Source organism: Terrapene carolina, unplaced genomic scaffold (genome assembly GCF_002925995.2).
Source record: "Terrapene carolina triunguis isolate 2854851 unplaced genomic scaffold, T_m_triunguis-2.0 Scaffold17, whole genome shotgun sequence".
Lineage (NCBI taxonomy): Eukaryota > Metazoa > Chordata > Testudines > Emydidae > Terrapene > Terrapene triunguis.
The window spans coordinates 4,021,284-4,041,743 of record NW_020664368.1 but is presented as its reverse complement, the minus strand read 5'-3'; the positions used below and the strand labels follow the sequence as shown (position 1 = coordinate 4,041,743).

At 38.8% G+C, this 20,460-nt stretch overlaps 1 protein-coding gene across 1 annotated transcript in view; it reads left to right on the top strand.

The window, feature by feature from the left end:
- Positions 1-20,460, top strand: part of LOC112103174 (diacylglycerol kinase eta) — a 266,921-nt gene that overhangs the window by 206,977 nt on the left and 39,484 nt on the right. The window contains exons 16-22 of the mRNA XM_026650398.2: positions 848-1,124; positions 2,933-3,061; positions 10,126-10,260; positions 12,060-12,177; positions 12,955-13,065; positions 13,227-13,323; positions 16,595-16,702. Of these exons, the coding sequence (XP_026506183.1) occupies positions 848-1,124; positions 2,933-3,061; positions 10,126-10,260; positions 12,060-12,177; positions 12,955-13,065; positions 13,227-13,323; positions 16,595-16,702 (975 nt within the window). The remainder of the gene's footprint in view (positions 1-847; positions 1,125-2,932; positions 3,062-10,125; positions 10,261-12,059; positions 12,178-12,954; positions 13,066-13,226; positions 13,324-16,594; positions 16,703-20,460) is intronic.

Genomic DNA, 20,460 nt, shown 5'->3' with positions numbered 1-20,460 from the left:
CCTTCTGACAACAAACATTACTACAAGACCCCAGGATGGGGGATTGAAGCCTGAGCCCACCAGAGCCCCGCTGCCCCAATGGGGGGGGGGGCAAAGCCCAAACCCAAGCCCCACTGCCCTGGGCAGGGAGGCCAAAGCCCAAGGGCTTCAGCTTCAGGCAGAGGGGGCTGTAACATGAGCCTTGGGCTTCAGCTTTAGCCCTGGGCGGTGGGGCTCGGGCTTTGGCCCTGGGCCCCAGCAAGTCTAAGACAGCCTTGGCGACCCCATTAAAATGGGGTTGTGACCCACTATGGGGTCCTGACCCACCATTTGAGAACTGCTGTCCTAGGCGTATATTAGGAAAGTGAGTACAATGCATAGCTACAACCACAGACATTCACAGAAATATACTGCTGTAGGAATTGACTTCTCTCTGAAAGGGATACAGTTAATTGCAATAAAACAATGGGATTGTGAAGAGAAAATAACCCAGCTGGAGGAGAGGGGACAATAGTACATATAGTGGGCCAGGCTGAAATCACAGACGCGTGATCTAGAGTGGATAAGGAAATTAAGAGTCTGGTTTGAGAGAAAAAAATTACATTGCAGGAAAAAAAATACTTGCTCTGTTGACTATGTTATTGTACCATGATGCCTTTGTATTTCAGTCTCTGATATTTTTTTCTTCACTGTATGCTTAAACAAAATAGAAAACTATTAAAGTAGTGTTTAATGAAGAATACAAAAAATATCCTGCACCAGACAAATCATTACCCCAGATTAGACTTTAGACAATCTGGTAGTTAACTTTTGAATTGACACTCAAGTGATTTTTTTTTCTTTTTGTTTGTATGTGTAACTTTGTTAGTGTTCAGAATTAAATGAGAAGCTAGACCTATTGCTCCAGGCTCTTCACACCGAAGCCCAGGCTACTCCCATCCTACCACGGATCACTCCCCCCATTGTAGAGGAAGAAGTTGAGGAGTTTTCAAGTGAAGAATCCTTGTCTGAAAGCAAGGAACAGTTAACAGAGAGCATTGCAAAGTCTTCCACTCAGAAAATCTTCAAACCAAGAGAACAGTTAATGCTGCGGGCAAACAGTTTAAAGAAAGCAGTGAGGCAAATCATTGAACAAGCAGAAAAAGGTGCACATCAGCAAGGGTTTGCTTGTTAACCATAGAGTGTCACTGTTTCTGCTAGCATAAAGTTCCATTGTTAATACTTGATTCCCATATTCTTACATAAATTCAGTAGATGGTTGTTATAAGCTATCTGGCAAGACATGCCATGTGTTAGAATACTGCCTATCCTATATACATATATATATATATCTGTCTGTCTGTATCTTTATACCATATTCATTCCTGTGCTATCTGAGGGACAAGATGGAGTCCTTAACATGACATTTGTTTGCTGCCAAAGAGAGTAGCTAGTGGAGATGTACTCAACAATGTATGAAATCCCTACCAAGTACCACTTTCTTTGCTCCTTTTGTCATGTTGGTCTGAATTCCTGAGAAGATTACAAGCACATATGCTTTGGGTTTTGTTTTTTAAATTTGCAGAAATAGGCATTCCCTTTTTTTTTCTTAATCTTGCACTAAAACTACTTTTTAAATTTCCAGTTACTGAATTTATTTTCTTATAGAAAAGTCTTATAGTGTAATTTAGCTTACAGGAATATTTTTCTTTAAAAATGAAGAAATTCAATGCCAAAATTGGGTGAAAGTAGCGATAAGATTGCATAGTTGATCATCAGAAGTCAGGGACCCACTTCTTCAGGTGTGCAGCTTCCATAGGTATCAGAGGGAGTAGCTTGCATGGAGCGGCTGGGAAATCAGGCTCCATAGTGCAAAGTTTTGCTTTCAACAGTAGTGTTAATTTATCTGTGTTGCACATATATTTTCTGTTCCTATTTTTCTGATTAAATGTGTAGCTTCATATGTTGTATATCAGCAAATGTTTACTACAAAATGGACAGGATGTGACAATGTCCGAGTGTTCTCTTCAGGTGCCTCACAGCATAGGTAGGCTACATTTTAGAAATGTAATTCAGAGTTTCATTTATTCAAAAGTAAAAGAGAAACTTTTGTTTTCAAAATTAGTCAGGTTTACAAAAATGTACTTGTAGCTATGCACAGGGCCGGCTCTGGCTTTTTTGCCGCCCCAGGCAAAAAAGCCTCCCGCCGCCCCCCCCGGCAGGAGAGGGCGGCGAGCCCCGCCGGGGCGCGGGGCCCCCCGGCGGCCAGAGGCAGCACTGGGGGGAGGGCGGCGAGCCCAGTCGTGGCCCCGCTTTCGGGCCGGAGCGCCGCGCCGCCCCCCTCCAGGTGCCGCCCCAAGCACCAGCTTGGTGGGCTGGTGCCTGGAGCCGGCCCTGGCTATGCACCTGCTTTGCACTGAGTCTCACAATTACTGTGGTATTTGTGAATGCAGGTGGCCACTTATATATAACTAGCCTTAAGCGTGCTCAGACACTATACCTGATTGCGTGCACAAATTAAGCACACAGTTGTGTGCATGTAATTTTGAAAATTAGACCCAAAATATATTCTCAGAAAATACAGTGATATTAGAAAATTTGATCCAACTATATAGCATTTAACTGGGCTAGATGGGATTTCTGATGTAATATGTTTTGTTTACTTTTGTAACTCCTTCAGAAAGAAAAGTACTGAAAATTATCAGCAGGAAGCTTTGACAAACCGTCACAGAGCTCCATTTTTAAAGTATTATTATCAATATGGTGGTGAATCACCTCTCAGTTTAATTATTCCATTATCACTGGCAGAGGATTGCTAACTGCTCTTGAACTGATTAGGCAGAACAGGCCTTTTCTTAATATCTGTATGTCCTAAATTAGTGCTACAGTAGTAGGATGTTAATTTTCTACAGAAGCTTTACATATGCGTATTTTCTCTGAAGAAATTTTAACTATTTTCCCTCCTGCTATGCAGTTGTGGATGAACAGAATGCTCATACTGAAGAACAAGTGAACCAATCCCCTGTAGAATATAGTAAGGAATTGGATGAATCCAAAGAAGAAGAAAAAGAGGAAGATACAAAGGAATACGAATGTCAGACAAGTAAGTAAATCCAGAGTAAAATTCTTTAAAACTCTATAGAGTATTACTTTATGAAGCCAAAGTAGTGACTTCAGAGTTAAACTGGTTAGACAGTTTCCATTATTAGCCTGATTCTGATGCACATATACACGCTCCACTTTTGGGGGGGGGAAAGACTTCTTTGTGAGTAAACTGTCCTATATATCTCTTGATAGGAGCCATCTTGAACTTCATCTGCTACTGTAGGGACTCTTGAAACAGGTGTGAGGCCTGAAAGTGGGGCTCAGTGCTGTAAGCTTTGAGTGTTGTTTTTGCAAAGTTTATAACTTCTTTGAGGCATCATATAGTTCTGTTCAGTTCTTTTGACACCTTCCTGAGAAACAGCAGAGTGAAGCCTTCCTGGATCTGATATAGGTTGAAAAAAATCAGTGCAGGTTTATATGAGACAATTCAAGATCATCTGTTAGAATTCGTGTTCTCAACAGGACAGATTTTAGTTTCAGATGGAAACTGCTGATAGTTTTTAATTCATAGGTAGGAGGCTGGTGAGTTTAATATGATGCTGGAACCTTAATTGTTAATATCCTGAATTTCTGGCTTTTTTTTTTTAAACTATAGCATTCTGTTAATGCTAGTTAATGGGTGCAACATTCACAACCCTAACTTAATTTTTTTCTATGTGGGTATCTTTCCAAACCTTTGTTTCTCTATGTGGTATTTGGGCAGATGACATGCTAAGAATCCAGAATGTGCCCTTTGGAGTCTGGGCCATATTCATCTACTTTGATATCCTCAGTAGGACATCATAACTATATAACAGAAACCTGATTTTATGTGCTAGACCTGTATTGTTGTTAATATATTTTAAAGAGGGAACCAAAACTTTACTGAAATTGGCATTAACAGCAATAAGTGTACACTTACCAGAGAGGCTACGGTGTTGAAGGATTGAATGGGCATGGAGACTGAACTTGGTCTGTGTAGGTGATTCCTTTTAAATCAGGGTTAGAGCACAAAGAAGGGCTAATGTGGGAAGCTTCTGTTTCTGCTGCCTGTGCTGAGCCTCTTTTTGAGAGGATTTTAGACTCTAAGGCTGGGAATTTTTATGACCATTACGTTTAAAGTTTAATTATAATAAAGAATGAAACTTAGAATTTTGTTTTACTTGTATTGTTAATTAATTAATTGTTTGTGATTAGGAATTACCTTTAGAATGGGGTTGTACCATGTGCTGGAGCTCCCCATTGCCATACATGAACAGGAATGGGCTAGTTTAATTATTTGGGGGTGGACAAGCCAGAGAGTCTGTTATGTTAGGGAAAATTACATGCTTTCATTTATTTTTCTAAGAAGTCTCTGCTTCATCTACAGAAACTTGTGCTGAATTTGTACTTCCACAAATTCTGCTCTTAAAATAATGGAGGGTTGCATATCAGAACCACAGTATTTAAAAATAAATATGTAGACCTTTATTTAAAACGGCATGTGCAGAGTTGAACATCCTCGTTCTTTCAGTTTTCATTGCAAAAAGAGAGAGAGGAAGCTTAACCTAACTTTGTGGTAGTTTGCGTTTGCTAATTTCATGGCCGATAAACATTTCTGTCAGATAGGAATGGCCAACAATACTAAACTTGTTTGTGCATCAAATAACCATTGCTTCCTAGAGTAATACTAGTATACTTATTAGGAAGTTGTATCAGTATTCAGACATCTAATGTGTGAAGTGGAGTACATGTTAATATTGTCAGTGGGAGATGGGTGTTTCAGGAGAAACCATGAAACATTAATTCAATTACCTGCAATGAAACATCAATTTTACTCACGAGGGCTGTGTTAGTTTTTATCAGAGCATGAACAGAAGAACTTCATTTTTATTGCAGCTTATCCCCATGAGTCTCATCTGTCAAATAAAGAGCAGCTGTTCTGCTGATTTTTCTCTTAATGCTACTGCCTTGCTCCTGAGTTCCGAGAAAACGGGTTGTAAGAATAGCACTGTGAATTTTTGAGTAGCATTATGCAGAGTGAAAGATAATTGTGTTCTGAGTATTATTTGTTAATCCTCTGAGAGTCTCCCTCAGTTGCTTGATGAAAGTAGTATTTTCCTCGCATTAATTACCTTAGTCTAAATAGATAATAATTTTAATTAGATAAAACTTGAATATCGTTTTCCATCTGTATTTCTGTTAGCTCCCTAACACTTAAGAATGGTGTTTTGTCATACACATGAGAATCATGTTTTTGTGTTGATATTATGACCTCAATATCATCTCCTTATAATTGCTGTAGTTAATTTGTGAATTCTTAGAATTTAAAGCCAGAAGGGACAATTAGATGACCTAGTCTGACTTCCTGTCTATCACAGGCTGTAGATCCTCACCCAGTTACCCCTGTGTGGGGCCCAATAACTTGAATTTGACTCAAGTATATCTTCTAGTAATGTATTTAGGCTTAATTTTTGAGGATGCTGGAGAACCATCACTTAATTGGTATTTCGTTCTAATGCTTAATCACCCCGCACTGTTAAAAAATTGTGCTTTATTTCTAATCTGAATTTGTCTGACTTTAATGTCCAGCAATTGGTTCTTATTATGACTTTCTCTGCTAGATTTGATACCCTTTGCTTTCTCCATGTGAAGGTACTTACTCTCCTTAATAAAGTTACCACGCGGTCTTTGATGAGCTAAATAGATTGAGTTCTTTGCATCTCTCACAGTAAGGCATTTTCTCCAGCCCTCAAATAATTTTTGTGGCTCTTTTCTGCACTCTCTTCAGTTTGTCAACATAATAATTCACCCATATGAAATGCAGGACATTTTCACACTGTTCTGTTTGTAACGTGCAAGATTATATTAACTGTTGACTTTTTACATATATTTTCTGTGAACTTTTTGAAACCATGATAGTGCAAATGGTGAGAGAAAATGTTCAGATCAGCTGAATTTCTGTGGGTTTTTTTCTTTTCTGTGTACGTGGAGGTCAGTATAGTTCAGGCCATCAGAAGTTGAAGTAGTTTGGGCATGTACAGTAAACTGCGGAGGAGATGACCAAGAGCTATCAAGAGTGTGATCATCTTCTGTCTATGCAGGCACACAGAAGTGCTATGCCAAAAGCCAATAGGTGTTACAAAATTGCTCTTACCAAGATCACTAGTGACCTATTCCTGGCCATGGTTAAGTGCCTCTTTTCCATCTTTTCATCTTTGATCTATCCACTGTCTTTAACACTGACAGTTTGATGGACTACATAATGTGACGTCTTATTGATCTGTTCTCCTCCATTCTATTAGCAGTTACTTCTGCTGATCGCTTCTGTGAGTTTATGTGGTCTTTGTGAAGGGTCAGCTCTTGACTGGTTTCCTTTACCAAGCCTTTTGACAACAAGAGACAGGACCTCAAAAGGCTTTCTCTCCCCTGTTGAGTTCAGTTTGGTTTTGGAAGAGGAAGGTCAGTACTTCTCTGATTTCCCAGAAACCCAATACCTGCAAGCTCTGTTGCTCCCACATCTTAGTTACTTGATGCCACTGTTGGCTGTCACTGTCAATTATTAGCATAGGGATTTTCTACACAGGAAGTTGTATCAGTATACAGTAAGTATGAATTTAAACTGTTACAGTTATACTTGTATAACTCTCCAAGAGGAAACTTTTATTCTATAAAAATATGCCTTTTTCTCATTTATCCTTATTTTGTTTTAGAAGCAGTTTAAGCTAAAATGGGAAGGAGCCACTCTTATTTTGGAATAAGTGTGTCTTCATGGGAAGTTGCAGTGGTTTAACTGTGTCTGTACAATTATACCAATATAACTTCCTGTGCTGACAGGCCTTTAGAGAGAAGGATGCTGACCATCCTCAGTTATGCAGAGGTTTTCCCTGTCCTCAAGAAATGGAGTGAGATTCCATGCTGCACATCTAAGGAGCCTCGCGGGATGTGGGGGGCTAAGGTGGCTTTAAGTCATCTTTGCGCTTTTCCAAATCTTGGCTGCTTCTGGGGTCAGAGCAGCCACTAGGACGATTTAGAGAGCCCTGGGAGTTATTTCTAAACATGGGATAGAACATCACCAATATATTGATGATACACAACTGAATATCATCTCTTGCCCATAGACCCACTGTCTTGGCTTAGCGAACTACTTGACAATAGTCAGTTCCAGTTGGATGCACTGGAATTATAGTATTTTCTGTTCTCAACCCTGGGAAGTTTGAAGTCTTGCTGGGGTCGAGGGTCATCAATATGTGAGACCATCCTCTCTCTAGTATTCCCACTTAGCGGGGTCTTGTTTGGGGTTTTTAAAACAGGTAGTCTTTTTTGATCATGCCCTAAGAGATTGTATGTAGCAGAAAGCCAGGCAGGAGGGAACTGAGGAAGGTTCTAGTTGAAATTCTACAGTCACGTAATGAGTAGCTTTAGAAATAATATTATTTGTGTTAAATCAAAAAAGTTTCTTGTTGTGGGGAGGGGGGAAGTAACTCTTTCTGGATACTTCACTACTGCTACATGGCAGCTTTACTCTAACAAACTATGTTTTGGGCATGGGTAAGAGACATTTATTTACTTTCCCAGTTTCTTATGCTGCACCCCAATTTATCCCATTATGACGTTACAACAGCAACATGTCCTGGCGGCTGTGGGGCTCCATTATTATAATTCCATCCTGGTATGATTTCCAGCAGTGGGCTTTTGTCACAGCTTACTAGTACAGAATGCTGCAGCGTGTTTCCTTAGTGATTTAAGAAGCCATCATTGTAATACTCCCACCCTGCATTCTTTATTTATACACTGACTGCCTGCAATGTTGTGGATGAATTTTAAACTGTCACTGTTAGAGCCTTTAATGTGAATTTCTACTCTGAAAAATGACTATCTAAAATGGCATCTCTTTACTTATCTTTATCCCTTCTCGATGGTATATTGAGTATATCAGCTTACTTTAGTGACAATAATATGTTTTTACTGCTGTTGCTCCTGCAGACACCACACAGCTGTGAGAGTCTGAGCTGGATTCTGTTTCCAGTTTGTGCATCTTAACAAAATTGTTTTCTAAATTCCAACTACCTGGCTAATCAGTCAGACCTTTGTAATTCCATTGACATTAGGAGGTTGCACAAGTGTTACTGAAAGTGTAGTCTGAAGACAGTGAGGTTACACTGGTGATGAGTTTAGCTTTCAGATCCCATGTTGACTTTGCAAAGCTAGTAATTAGAAAACACCTCCCCCCATCTCTTTTATTTGTAAGCTGATCATGTTTGACCTGGGTGTCAGGTAGAGACAATAAACATAGATCCCCCCACAAAGCCATTTTATTGAGTTGCTTATCAGAGCAGGACCATACTTTTGACACTGTAGGCCCAGCTAAGTTTGATCTCCCCTTTGAGCCTGCACCTAGAGCTGATGGCATGATCATGTGTTAGGTCCCAGTTCAGGAAAACACTTTAACTTTTAAGCACGTGCTTCAGTCCCATTGAAGTTAATGGACATAAACATATACTTATGTATTTTTGCTTAAATTCTTTCCCGAATCAGGGCCTCATATTGACAGGTAATCTGTCTTGAACTGTAGTGGGTTCTATGGTGTTTGCTCTTTACATTTGCCACAGCTCCTCCACTCCCTTCCTTTAAACACCAAGTAAAGACTTGCTTTTATTCCCAAAGTTTTTTAAAAATGGCAAGTACTCTTACCCCTAATTATAGATTACTTGTTACCCTGCCCAACTATTAGAATGTTTTCCTTTCTCCTCCATTTTTCTTTAGTTTTATTAGAGCAGTTTTTATTAGATTTGTTTATAATTTATTATGAAATTATTATATAGCACTCCAAGAACTTTGCATGTGGATTAGTGGCCTTATACATAATTCCTATTACAGCAAATCTTTTAAACTTTTTTCCTTCTTAATTCTGCATTTTTTTTCAATGGGACATCCTATTACATTTATCAGAAATGAAGTGCAGTGTTTAAGGTAATATTAAATTAGTATGTGCCCTAATGAATTGAAGTGGAAGTTGGGAACTCCAGAGGTCTTGTTCTATGTATCTCTGAGGATTTTCATTTGAGCTAATCACTTGAACTTCCTGCCTCTGAGTTTCTCCATGAGTAGAATAAGTGAAGTAAATACATAAATGGGGATATTTCTGGTTACAGTCCCTGCTTAGGCTGTCCCTTTTGAGATCCCTTTCCAGTTCCCCGATTGCACCCTTTCAAGGCATGACTGTGCCTCCACTTCTCCTTGGGGTGGATACCCATGATCCAACCACTCTGACTGGGTCTCTGGGATAACCCCCTCCCCCCCCCCCCATTGCCAATTGGGATATCTAGCAGTCTCCATGGGCATGGCACCTATCAGAGCTTCCCTTCGGCAGCCTGCGGACAGTAATAATAAGCAGTAACACAGAAGCAGTTTCTTTAAAACAAATTGTAATTTATTTGCCAAAGGTGCACAGCTCTCCAAGAAGTGGATTTAAAATAACACACCTATATGCTGACTGTCTTAACTACGCTTGGCGTTCCTTCTCAGCCCCTCAGTAGACATGACTCAGTAGGTCCTGCATTCTCTTGGGGACCAAGTTACATTGTGCTTTCAGCAGGACTGGACTCTCTGTCAGTCTGTGTCAGCCTGCAGCAGCTGACAACCTTATCTCCCCACTCCCTTTCTGCAGGGCAGATCTTTTAACAGATGTGTGTCTTTTGATCTCTAGAGTTTCAGCCTTGGCAAAACAGCTACATCTTCACAGCTATATTCCTGGTTATTGTGTTTGAACATTTGCTGGGGTGCTTCTTATCTAGGGCATTATTTCATCTCTCCTGCTTGGTTTCTTTAACAACTCCTTTTGATCTAACTCCATAGCAAGTAACCCATCACAAGCAAACACACAGAGGGACACACAATATTCATACAAAACAATACAGATATTTGCTGGTTCTCCAGAGATCTCAAAGTGGGTTAATAGGTTAGATTAATAGTTCATGCTTGTACAACATGTTGAGGCTCTGAATCTTAGATAAGCATATATGCAATTGTATCTACAATTTGTGTGTGGGTGTATATTTAGTTCTAACTTTGTTATTTCTTCTTCTTCTTTTTTTGGCATAGTTAAAGCTGCACCAAAATCTCCAGATCGACATACAAGTCGGGGCATCCCCTCTCATACTGGCTCTTTCTCTGCCCCAGCTGTGGCAGCCGGTAAAGAAAACCTCCCTGTACTTAACACCAGGATAATCTGCCCAGGTAATGATATTCTGAACTCCATTAGTCCTTTCAGTATCTTGCTATATGCCACAATTAGTTGTTAAATAATAATACATTGCACTTACATAGTGTCTTCCACCCAGAGATGTCAAAGAACTTTACAAATATTAGTGAATTAATATGCATAACCTCTTTGTGTGGTACCATAGAGAATGTATGTTAATTGAAAATACTTCTGGTCACTGTCCTGAGCACCAGACACATTACAAAAGCATTGCACTTGGTTTGGGGAATGAGGAGCAGAAATGGGAAGGCTGTGTTCATCGTGGAGTCAAAGGAACCTTGCTCCCCTAGTGGATGAAGGCTGTGCTAGCCTAGTAAGAGGCTAAGGGCCAGAGTCAGTTAAGAAATGATCTTTTGACTGAATGAAATGCCAAGGGGACATACCTGTCAGTAAAAATATAAATTAAACTGTAAAAAGGTACTTTGCAACAATAGCAGTTAGGAAATCTGTACACATCCCAAAGTAAAAATGTATACCAGAAAGCATTGCTAAAACACTGGCTTAATGAACTTTCATTATCAGTATTAACAATATATATTGAAACTAAGCATGTACTGTTTGTAGATCACTTTAACTAAAAGCTTTTGAAAGCAAATTTCTATCTGCATTAATTAAACATAGTTGTGCATGTTACTTTGATATTAGCCAAAATGGGCATGGCAGGGTTGCCAACTTTCCAGTGGGCAAAGCTAATCAGGCTCTGACCGTTCCCATGGTAGAAACACGAATTGTTTCTTAGCTCATTAATCAAATTCTCCCTGCCAGCCTCTCCTCTTCTGTCTTCCTTATTTATTTTCATTTAACTTGTATTTCTGTGTTCTTACACCTGCCTGTCTCTCTCTTTCCTCCCCATCCCATCTGACTTCTGGTTTTCTGTTCTCTAGTCCCCTTGCCCTCATTTTTTCACCCATACTTGTTTGTTCTGTCTGCTTTGTCCTTCTCTCACTTGCCTTCAACCCCTTCCTCCCTGTCTAGGAGATCAAAGTGGTGGCTTTATAGATTCATAGATTCATAGATTCTAGGACTGGAAGGGACCTCGAGAGGTCATCGAGTCCAGTCCCCCGCCCGCATGGTAGGACCAAATACTGTCTAGACCATCCCTGATAGACATTTATCTAACCTACTCTTAAATATCTCCAGAGATGGAGATTCCACAACCTCCCTAGGCAATTTGTTCCAGTGTTTAACCACCCTGACAGTTAGGAACTTTGTCATTTACATGTTTTGCAGAGAAGTTCTCTTGTGTAAAAGGTTGGTAAGGGAAGAACTCCCTGTTGAACGTACATTTATCAAGCCAAATTAAGGAGTTAAGCATTTCTCAAAGATTCTAAATGAGCTGATAGGCTGCATGAACAATGATCCCACTGTGGAAGCCTGCCCCCCCAACTCCTCCCAAAACCAACCCGAAGTAATGAAATAGTTTGGAGACTGGGTGACTGGACTAAGAGATGAAAAATATGGGAACCTTCAGTGGCATTAGGTGATTACTGTGCAATCTGTCACCTCCGTAGTCTTGGATTGAAATCGTGACATTTTTCTCCAGTGGTGGACAGTGAACTCCACCACCGAATTCAACTCAGTTGCCTTTCTGCTCAAGAGAGGCCAAAACTGGAAGAGAGAGGTAATGTAGGTAAGAACTTAGGTGCAGTAGCAGAGCTGTCTGAGAAAGCGCACTTCCTGTCCATCCTGTGCTTGGCTATAGACAATACTATCTCTCAGAATTGCATGCGTTATATTAACAAATATTGTTTTGTTTCTGTGTTTTCTCCTTCAGGTTTAAGAGCTGGATTAGCTGCCTCTATTGCGGGGAGTTCAATTATCAGCAAAATGTTACTTTCAAACATTGATCCATTTGGTGCTACTCCATTTATTGACCCTGATCCAGATTCACTGTAAGAAAATCTCCTTGTTTTCTCAAATTGACTGTGTTGGGGTTCAGTCTCTTTTCCTTAATCATTTCTTTAGGAAATTGTACTTTGTAATTACTAGAATGAATAACGCAAGCCTTGAAGCACAATTTTTATAGATAATAATGCTCAATAAATTCAAAGAGCCAGATGGTGTCTTTTAGGCAGAGGTCCTGAGTTAAAGGCAGTGCAGAGTTGCATTGCTACAGCAGGATTACTGGAAGGCATTGTGACCAATGGAGCTTCTTGATACACACATGAACCATGTTCTCTGTCCACCTTAGGAGCATGCAACCTCCTCCACCACGGGCAAGCTCCCCTAGGTAGGGGTGTGGAAGTAAGGCCCTGTCTCTTCTGTTCCTTTTGAGGTGACTTACACTCCATGGTCCCTGTGACTGCTATAGAGTGGAAGGATGCTCCAGTGGTTATGGCACCAGCCTAGAACTTGGGAGATCTGGGCTCAATTTCCTGCTCCATCACAGACTTCCTGTGTGCCTCAGTTTGCCATCTGTAAAATAGGGATAATAGCACTTCCCTATCTTCCAGGGGTGTTGTGAGTTTAAATACATTAAAGTTTGTGAGGTGTTCAGGTACTGAGTAATGGGGCCACATAAGTATCTAAGATCAATCAATCAAATGCTTTGCACCCTGCCTCGGTCATGTGCCTGTGCTAGGGCCAGCCACAATCTTGCTCAAAGCCCTAAAGTAATTGTTCAGATAACTTCATAAGTGGATACTTACATATATGTATTCTTTTCACAGGGAAGGATATTCAGAAAAATGTGTCATGAACAACTACTTTGGAATTGGATTAGATGCAAAAATTTCATTAGAATTTAATAATAAACGAGAGGAACACCCTGAAAAGTGCCGGTAATGGAGTTCTTAGTGATAAAGCAGAGGCATTTAATTTTTCTTAATTTTGTTATTCTGTTTGCTTTATTTTATATCCTTAACTTTTGACTCTTTCTACAGCTTTGATACATAACAAATTGCATGCTTCAGTATATGAATTTTTACTTACTTATTTCCAGAAGCCGGACGAAGAACATGATGTGGTATGGGGTGCTTGGTACCAAAGAGTTACTGCAAAGAACCTATAAGAACTTAGAACAAAAAGTTCAGCTTGAGGTAATATTTATTTTATTTACAGATTTGATGAGTTTTTGCCATTAAAATTTACAGTGCAGAACATGGGGATCATCTTGAAATATCTCACTTGTTTTGAACCTAACAAGTTAGGTGAAACTATGAAAAATCTGTCCCTCATAAATGTAATCTATGAAATGCGGTGGATGAGAAGTTAATCACAATGTGAATCCTTGGACACACAATAAGTATTTTGAAATGTGCAAAAGTATGGCATTTAATGTTTCTGAATAACTTTTATCATTGTCACTATAATATATAATTAAAGAGACAATAGACTCTAAGGGATCTGTTTTCTCAATATTCATCTCTCACTGACACCAATAAGAGGTTTTTGGGGGGCTTTTGGGACACACTGAATGGAGAGTAGGTCTCAAGAACAACAATATACATTACGGAAAAAAAAAATCATTAATCCTATCAGGTTGGTTTAGCTTGTATGGAAGCTGACTAAATGTCTATACGAAGTACCTAATAAACATCTTGGAAAAGAAGGCTTAAGAATGATTAAAAACGACTTCATCATAAATGACAGATGAATTTAGTACATAAAGAATTTAGTATATAAAGAACCAGGGCATTTAGAGAGACTTTCCTAATTCCAATATTGAGGGAACTGTGTAGAAGTAGGAAGATATTGTGTCTTGCCACAACACAGATACATGTATAAATCAATTCAATCTGGCTAGTTCCTACTCTAGTTCTAAAACCAAATTTAAGCCTTTTTCAAAATACTGGGAACTTGAAAAAGACATTAATGCCTAACAAGTTCAGATGTAGCAAGAGATTAGCTGTGATACAAGTCTGGGAAATGATTACATAAGTTTTCTTCCAAAGTTTGATGGGGGAAGGAAAGAACATGCATTGTCCTTTTCTTTGTGCTAAATATTTTATCTGAAAGTTCATGTTATTTATATGAAGATATCTGTTAAGCTGAGGGAGTAATTTTAATTTATTGTAACTCTCTTTCTCTTGAGTGCGCTTTAGAAGGGTTTAGTATTGTAGAAGCAAGTTTCCATTATCTAAGGATTTAGCAATTATCTAGAAATTGTGCTGTAGTTAGTGAAGATGATGATAGGAAAGAACATTATGTATGCTCCAGGTAGATTTCTAATTTAAGAACTTGCAAATGTAACATTTCTTTTGAATAAGATATATTTTAGCATTCAAATCTGACCTTTTCATAATTATTTCTGAATATTTTTGGAAGTAGAAAAGTCTGTGGAAGTTTCATATTTAGTATTGTCTTACATAATGATATGTGTTATGTGCTGTGATAAAATACACAGCATTGAAGAGTGATATAAAATTAGTCCTTTTCAAGAGTTAGAACTAATCATATACTATAACTCACAAGTGGAACAGTCACATCTATTAATTTCATGCCATACTTTGGATACTGTCATATTTTAAGCTTTTATATTTTGAATTGCTGCTAAAGTGGAATAATATAAAACCAGAGATCACAGGTGCTACTAAGCATATTTCTAATACATTTTGGGCCACTTTTTCAGAAGTGGGTTCAATATGTTGTACTTCCAAAACTGTTCTCACACTGACTCCAGGGTTACTTTTTAGCAGCAGACAGAGTTGTTTAAGTATTTTAGGGGATAGGGGATGTAGAAAGAGGGACTGCTCCAGAGACTGTTTGCATGTTCGGAATTTCGTGAGTATCTTCTGACTGGCTGTTTTTCTGTAAATTGTCAGAAGTGGACAATGCAAAGTACAAGGGAAATGGTGAAAAATCTTTTCATCAGGGGATAGCAATTGGACATGAACAGTTCAGGGCACTGAGACATATATACAAGTGAAGCCAAGCATATAAGCACAAACAAGACTTTTGCTTAACTCCACCTTTCTCATTGTGCTTGTTTATTAAATCCTTTCCCTCCATCTTTCATTGTTTGATTATATTGTAAGCACTTCAGGGTAGGAAACTGTCTTCTTGCATATTTAGAAAAGGATCTAGTATACTTTGGATGCTACGTAAATAATAATAGTTTAGCAAGACTATGAATACCTCTGCAGGGTGGGATTCTAATTATCCAATGGGTGAATGACGCCTTTTTTGAAATAATGAGAGATGAAGGTGGCAACATCCAATGAAATCTCAAGTTTAAAGTGAAATCTCACAATAAGTACTTTTTCTCATTTTTCATAGCAATTTTTTTCTAGGCTTTATCCCAGAGTTAACAAGTAGATATGCTGCAATGGCTTCTGTCATTATGTGGTTGACAAATGGAATGCTACCGTGTATTAGTTTATTTAAGAAAGTAGTATTCCTCTTTTTATATATTCTTACATAGCTTTTTACATTTTATTAACATTGTATACATTGTTTAAACATATTAATTTAATAATTTTTCATTTTATATTTATGCTTATAATATTTTGTATGCTCATTTGACCTCTTTTCATTGCAGTAGTGTAGTTATTTTTCCAGTGATGAGATTCTAATTGCAACTAAAAGATGCTATCTGCTGTTGGTAGTATTTCTGGTTAGAGGAGAGTAGACATGCTGGACCATATGCACCAAGATCAGTCCTGATAGCCCAGTATCCTGTCATTGGCAGCAGCCAGCCCCATATGCTTCAGGAGAAGGTGCAAGAAACCTCCAAATTCCTAGTAGTTAGAGATTGACATATAAATGCATAAAGTTACTGCTGGGAACTTGAGCAAATTTCTGTGAAGGGACAGAGGCTTGGTCTACACTCACCCCCCAAATCGAACTAAGGTACGCAACTTCAGCTACGTGAATAACGTAGCTGAAGTTCGAAGTACCTTAGTTCGATCTTACCTCGGTCCACACGCGGCAGGCAGGCTCCCCCGTCGACTCCGCGGTACTCCTCTCGTCTAGCTGGAGTACCGCAGTCGACGGCGAGCACTTCCGGGTTCGACTTATCGCGTCCAGACAAGACGCGATAAGTCGAACCCAGAACATCGATTGCCAGCCGCCGAACTAGCGGCTGGGTGTAGACATACCCAGAGAGAGTTACCTTTTGACACTGTTGCAGATATTTGTAGCTCAAATATTTTGTAGTTTAAGAAAAAATCTTGATTAGTGTGTGAAGAATAGATTCATGCAGAGCTACTCCACGTCATAGGAAAAATAGACTCATATAGAGCTACTAATGCAATATTGACTTTAGCTTCCATTGCTGACTCTGTTGAAATGCTTTGTGAATTAGAAATGGTTGATTACTTTATCAGGTCATTTGTCTTACATTCTCACATAGGTTTTTATGCATTACAGTGTGATGGACAATACATCCCCCTCCCCAGTCTTCAAGGCATAGCTGTGCTAAACATTCCAAGCTATGCTGGTGGGACTAATTTCTGGGGTGGAACCAAAGAGGATGATGTAAGTAACATTAAAGAAAAGTAACCTTTGGAAACAAAAATTACAAAAAGCACTTTGCACTATTGTTGTTCTCATTTAATTGTAATAGTATTGGTATATAGTCTGGATAACTATCAGGAAGCTATTGTTCCGTAAGGTGGTTTCAGTTTAGAAATGTGTGTACTCTTGCATTAAGTTTTGCCATTTTTACTGAAAATATGTCACTTTGATTTTCATTTTATTTTTTCTTTCCTTTCTTTTTTCTTTCCTTAAGGTCACCAAAATTTCCAAATAGGGCTCAATACTTAAAGAATATATGGCTATAAAGATGGAATTTTTAGACATGACTCCTTTACAAACAATGATGAAAGTTAATAGCAATTCCTCTCCTCTTTTATGTACTAGTTGATGATCTGCTATAATCACGGTTTCCCAGTGCACGCACTTTATGTGCACTATATCCAACAGAAAAGGGAGCTGGCCAACTGTATCACTCCCACAGCTTATATCTTCATTTTGCTCCTATTCTTTAAAAAGCTGTAGGTGGATTGATGAATCTGAAAACAGGGACTGAGAACAAATTAACTGAAGAGAGGATTAAAAATTGTAGAATCCTTTAATTACCTTTTTCTGTGTCTATATCTTGTATATATTGTTGCCAGTAAGCTTATGGACTGATCCAAAATGGTCCTTTTTTTTTTTCTTGACAGACCTTATACTGCACAGACACTTTACTACATACACTACTGTTTCACTGCTTTGAGGGTATGCCAGATGGGATTCTTACTGTTGAAGTGTACTTTATGCACAAATGATCTAGTGTGATTGCTGTGGGATTACCATAATTTTGAATTTCCTGATTTAATGTGTGTGAAGTCTGAATCACAGCATTGCTTTGACATGGTTTTGTACATTTAATTATCATTTAAAATTAGACTTATTAGTAAGATTGTGTTTTAACATAGACTATCCCTAACATTTCCCCCGAAGTGCTTAACTTTCTTACTGTTCACAATCTCACACCCCTTTTTTCCCCCTTCTTCAAAATCAAAAACATTATTTCATATTCTTTGGAGTCTTTTTCCTATTCATAGTACAAGTCTTTTGAGCATGGCAGTCAGCCCAAGCTGCATTTGAGTAAAGATATCTAGCATTTTGGTGGCCTCCATATTCATGTTTGCAGCATGGAAGTTTCCCTAACATCCATTCAGGTTACATTCAGGAATTTTTGCTTTTTTTCCCAGAGAGTCAAGAAAGAGAGGAAGACTGTTCTAGCAATCATATTTGTATGCAGCACACATGTATGTCTGGGAGCAACCTTGTTGCTACTCATAATCAAACGTGTCACGAAGGTGACACATTTATTCTGTGGGAGGTTAGGTGCACAACTCACTGCTCTTCGTGCTGTCTCAGGTGACTGATCAACAGAGCAATACTGACGGTAGTCTTTGAGAGGTTGCTGGTTCTGCTTATCTGGACAGAAGAAAGTCGCTGTCTTGACTGCGATGTCTATTCCTAAAATATTGCTCAGTGAACCTGGCTGCGTTTACCACAACACACTTACTGAATTTTGTATATGGGGAGTTATCCCAGGGAGTTTGTTAGTTTGGAAAGAACAGGGAGATTAGAAGCAGAACCCACGGGGGGAAAGGGGGTGTGCTAATCCTTGAATTTGAATTCTTAGAAGACTGTTATTTCTTTTGTTGTTGTTGGGGGAAAAAAGCACGCTACAGAAGTTCTATGCAAGTAAATTATACATGCAGAGAAACCAGAATATAACAACACCCATCCCTGCACTAAAGATAAAACACAAGCTAAATGGGCTTTTGTAAACAAGCAGGGGGAATGGAATTCATCCCAATTTGTGAGTAGGCTGTAATCCAGTTCCTGGGAAGATGGAAAAGTGATATCCTGGAGTAATTTCAGGTCCACTGGTTACAAGCAAAGGACAAATTGAGGGGGCAAATGCAGGGGCATGCCATCTGTGTTATGCCAGGCAAGCATTGCATGCCTCAGAATTCAAATGTGGTCCAAAAAGGCATACTCCTCAATTCACACTGTATGGAGGATACCATTTTGTGGAATGTCACTAAAAAGGCCGGGGGCGTGGCTCAGTGTTCATGTCACACTCCCTGTCAGTACCCAGCCCAAGCTTGGGAAACTAATGATCCAACCAGCAGACCGCATTCAGTGATGAATCCTGGTAATGTGCCACCTGAGGCATGTTGTGCATATGCTAAGAAGGAGACTAAAAAGGCATGCCACCACAGAACTGAATACAGTACACAAGGTTTTAATAATTTGCTATTATGTAAGTAAAGAAGGGAACATCTCTCTTTGCCTGACTTGATGAGTCGGTACTTATTAATAAGACATCATGCCTTTGTACATTTCTGGCAGATCACTAGATTAACTGCACTATAGAGGTTTAACAAGCTGTACTTCTGGCCCTATCAACTTTTCATCAACAAAAAGAATGTATGGAGTAAAGCCACTTAAACAACCAATATAATGCCTACAGACCTCACAAGACTAGCCAGCAATACCTAGCAGCCTGTATTCAGTTAGGAACTTTTGGACAAGTTTGCATTGATCTTCAGTTGGATAAGCAACGGACAATTTATCTGTCGTATTAAAAAGTTGTTGCATGTCTCAGTAAAAATGTCACCACAAGCCACTGCCCAAATTCCTAGGCCAAGCCAGACCAGGCTTACTTCAAAAAGAGATGATGCACTGGCCGGTATATTGCTCATGTGCAAGTACCACATGCGGTGTAGAGGCCTTCTTGCGTGACTCTTCTGTCCAGGACACTCTTGTTTCCCTGTTCAGGCCCTGGCATGAGCACTCACTGTAGAAGTTAATTGCACTTTTTAAAATGTATGGTAAAGGTTTTTATACAGATGGTATGCTACAAATGCATTTCTAATATACACTTATAAGAAAAGCTTTCACTGATTCTACAATGCACATTACAAAGTAATATCACCACAAAGAGATTGAAGTACACTAAAGTAGAAAAAGAACACTACATATTAACACACGTCAATCTAGTCACCACCTATTAATTTAAATTTAAAAGAGAAAAAACATCCAGCTTTAGTCTCATCCAGCTAAAGAGGAATCCAAAAGATTCACCAAATTAATAAGTGTTAAAAAACATAAACAAAGTCTCACATTAAATTACTCAGTATCTCTAAAGGATGTTTCTTCAGTTAATTCATCATATTTAGTATCTTGATTTTTCTTGTAAAAAGTGGAAGGCTGGTCTGTATCATAGAGCAGAAAAGTTAAACCATCATAGATAATTGTGCCATGCTTTGAAACAGCATAATAATTTCATCTCTGCTTTTTTAAGAATAATTTTAGGGATGAAAGAAATGCTTTCATTTTTTTCTTAAAGGCAAATAAACTGAAGCTGGATATATCAAAAGTTACTTGAAATAGAAAAGGAAGGAGAAGCACCTGGCAAAGAATAATCTTTTTGTTCTATATTCATGTAAGACATTTGCATGCCCTTGATGATGAGGGTCATATAATATCCTAGAGAGAGAGAAACTTTATTTTAGGGAACTGCCAAGCTAATGTACAAAATCTGCTTTCAATGTTAGGTCCTGGTCCTGCAAAGGCTTACTCATGTGCTTAACTTTTATGCCCTGTGATTTGTCCAATTGAAATCAACGGACTTGTACTTAAGTCTTTGCTGGATTGGGGCATTAGTTTGATACAAAAACAGAATGTTCAAGTAAAGTTTTCATTATTAAAACAGGTAAATTTTATGA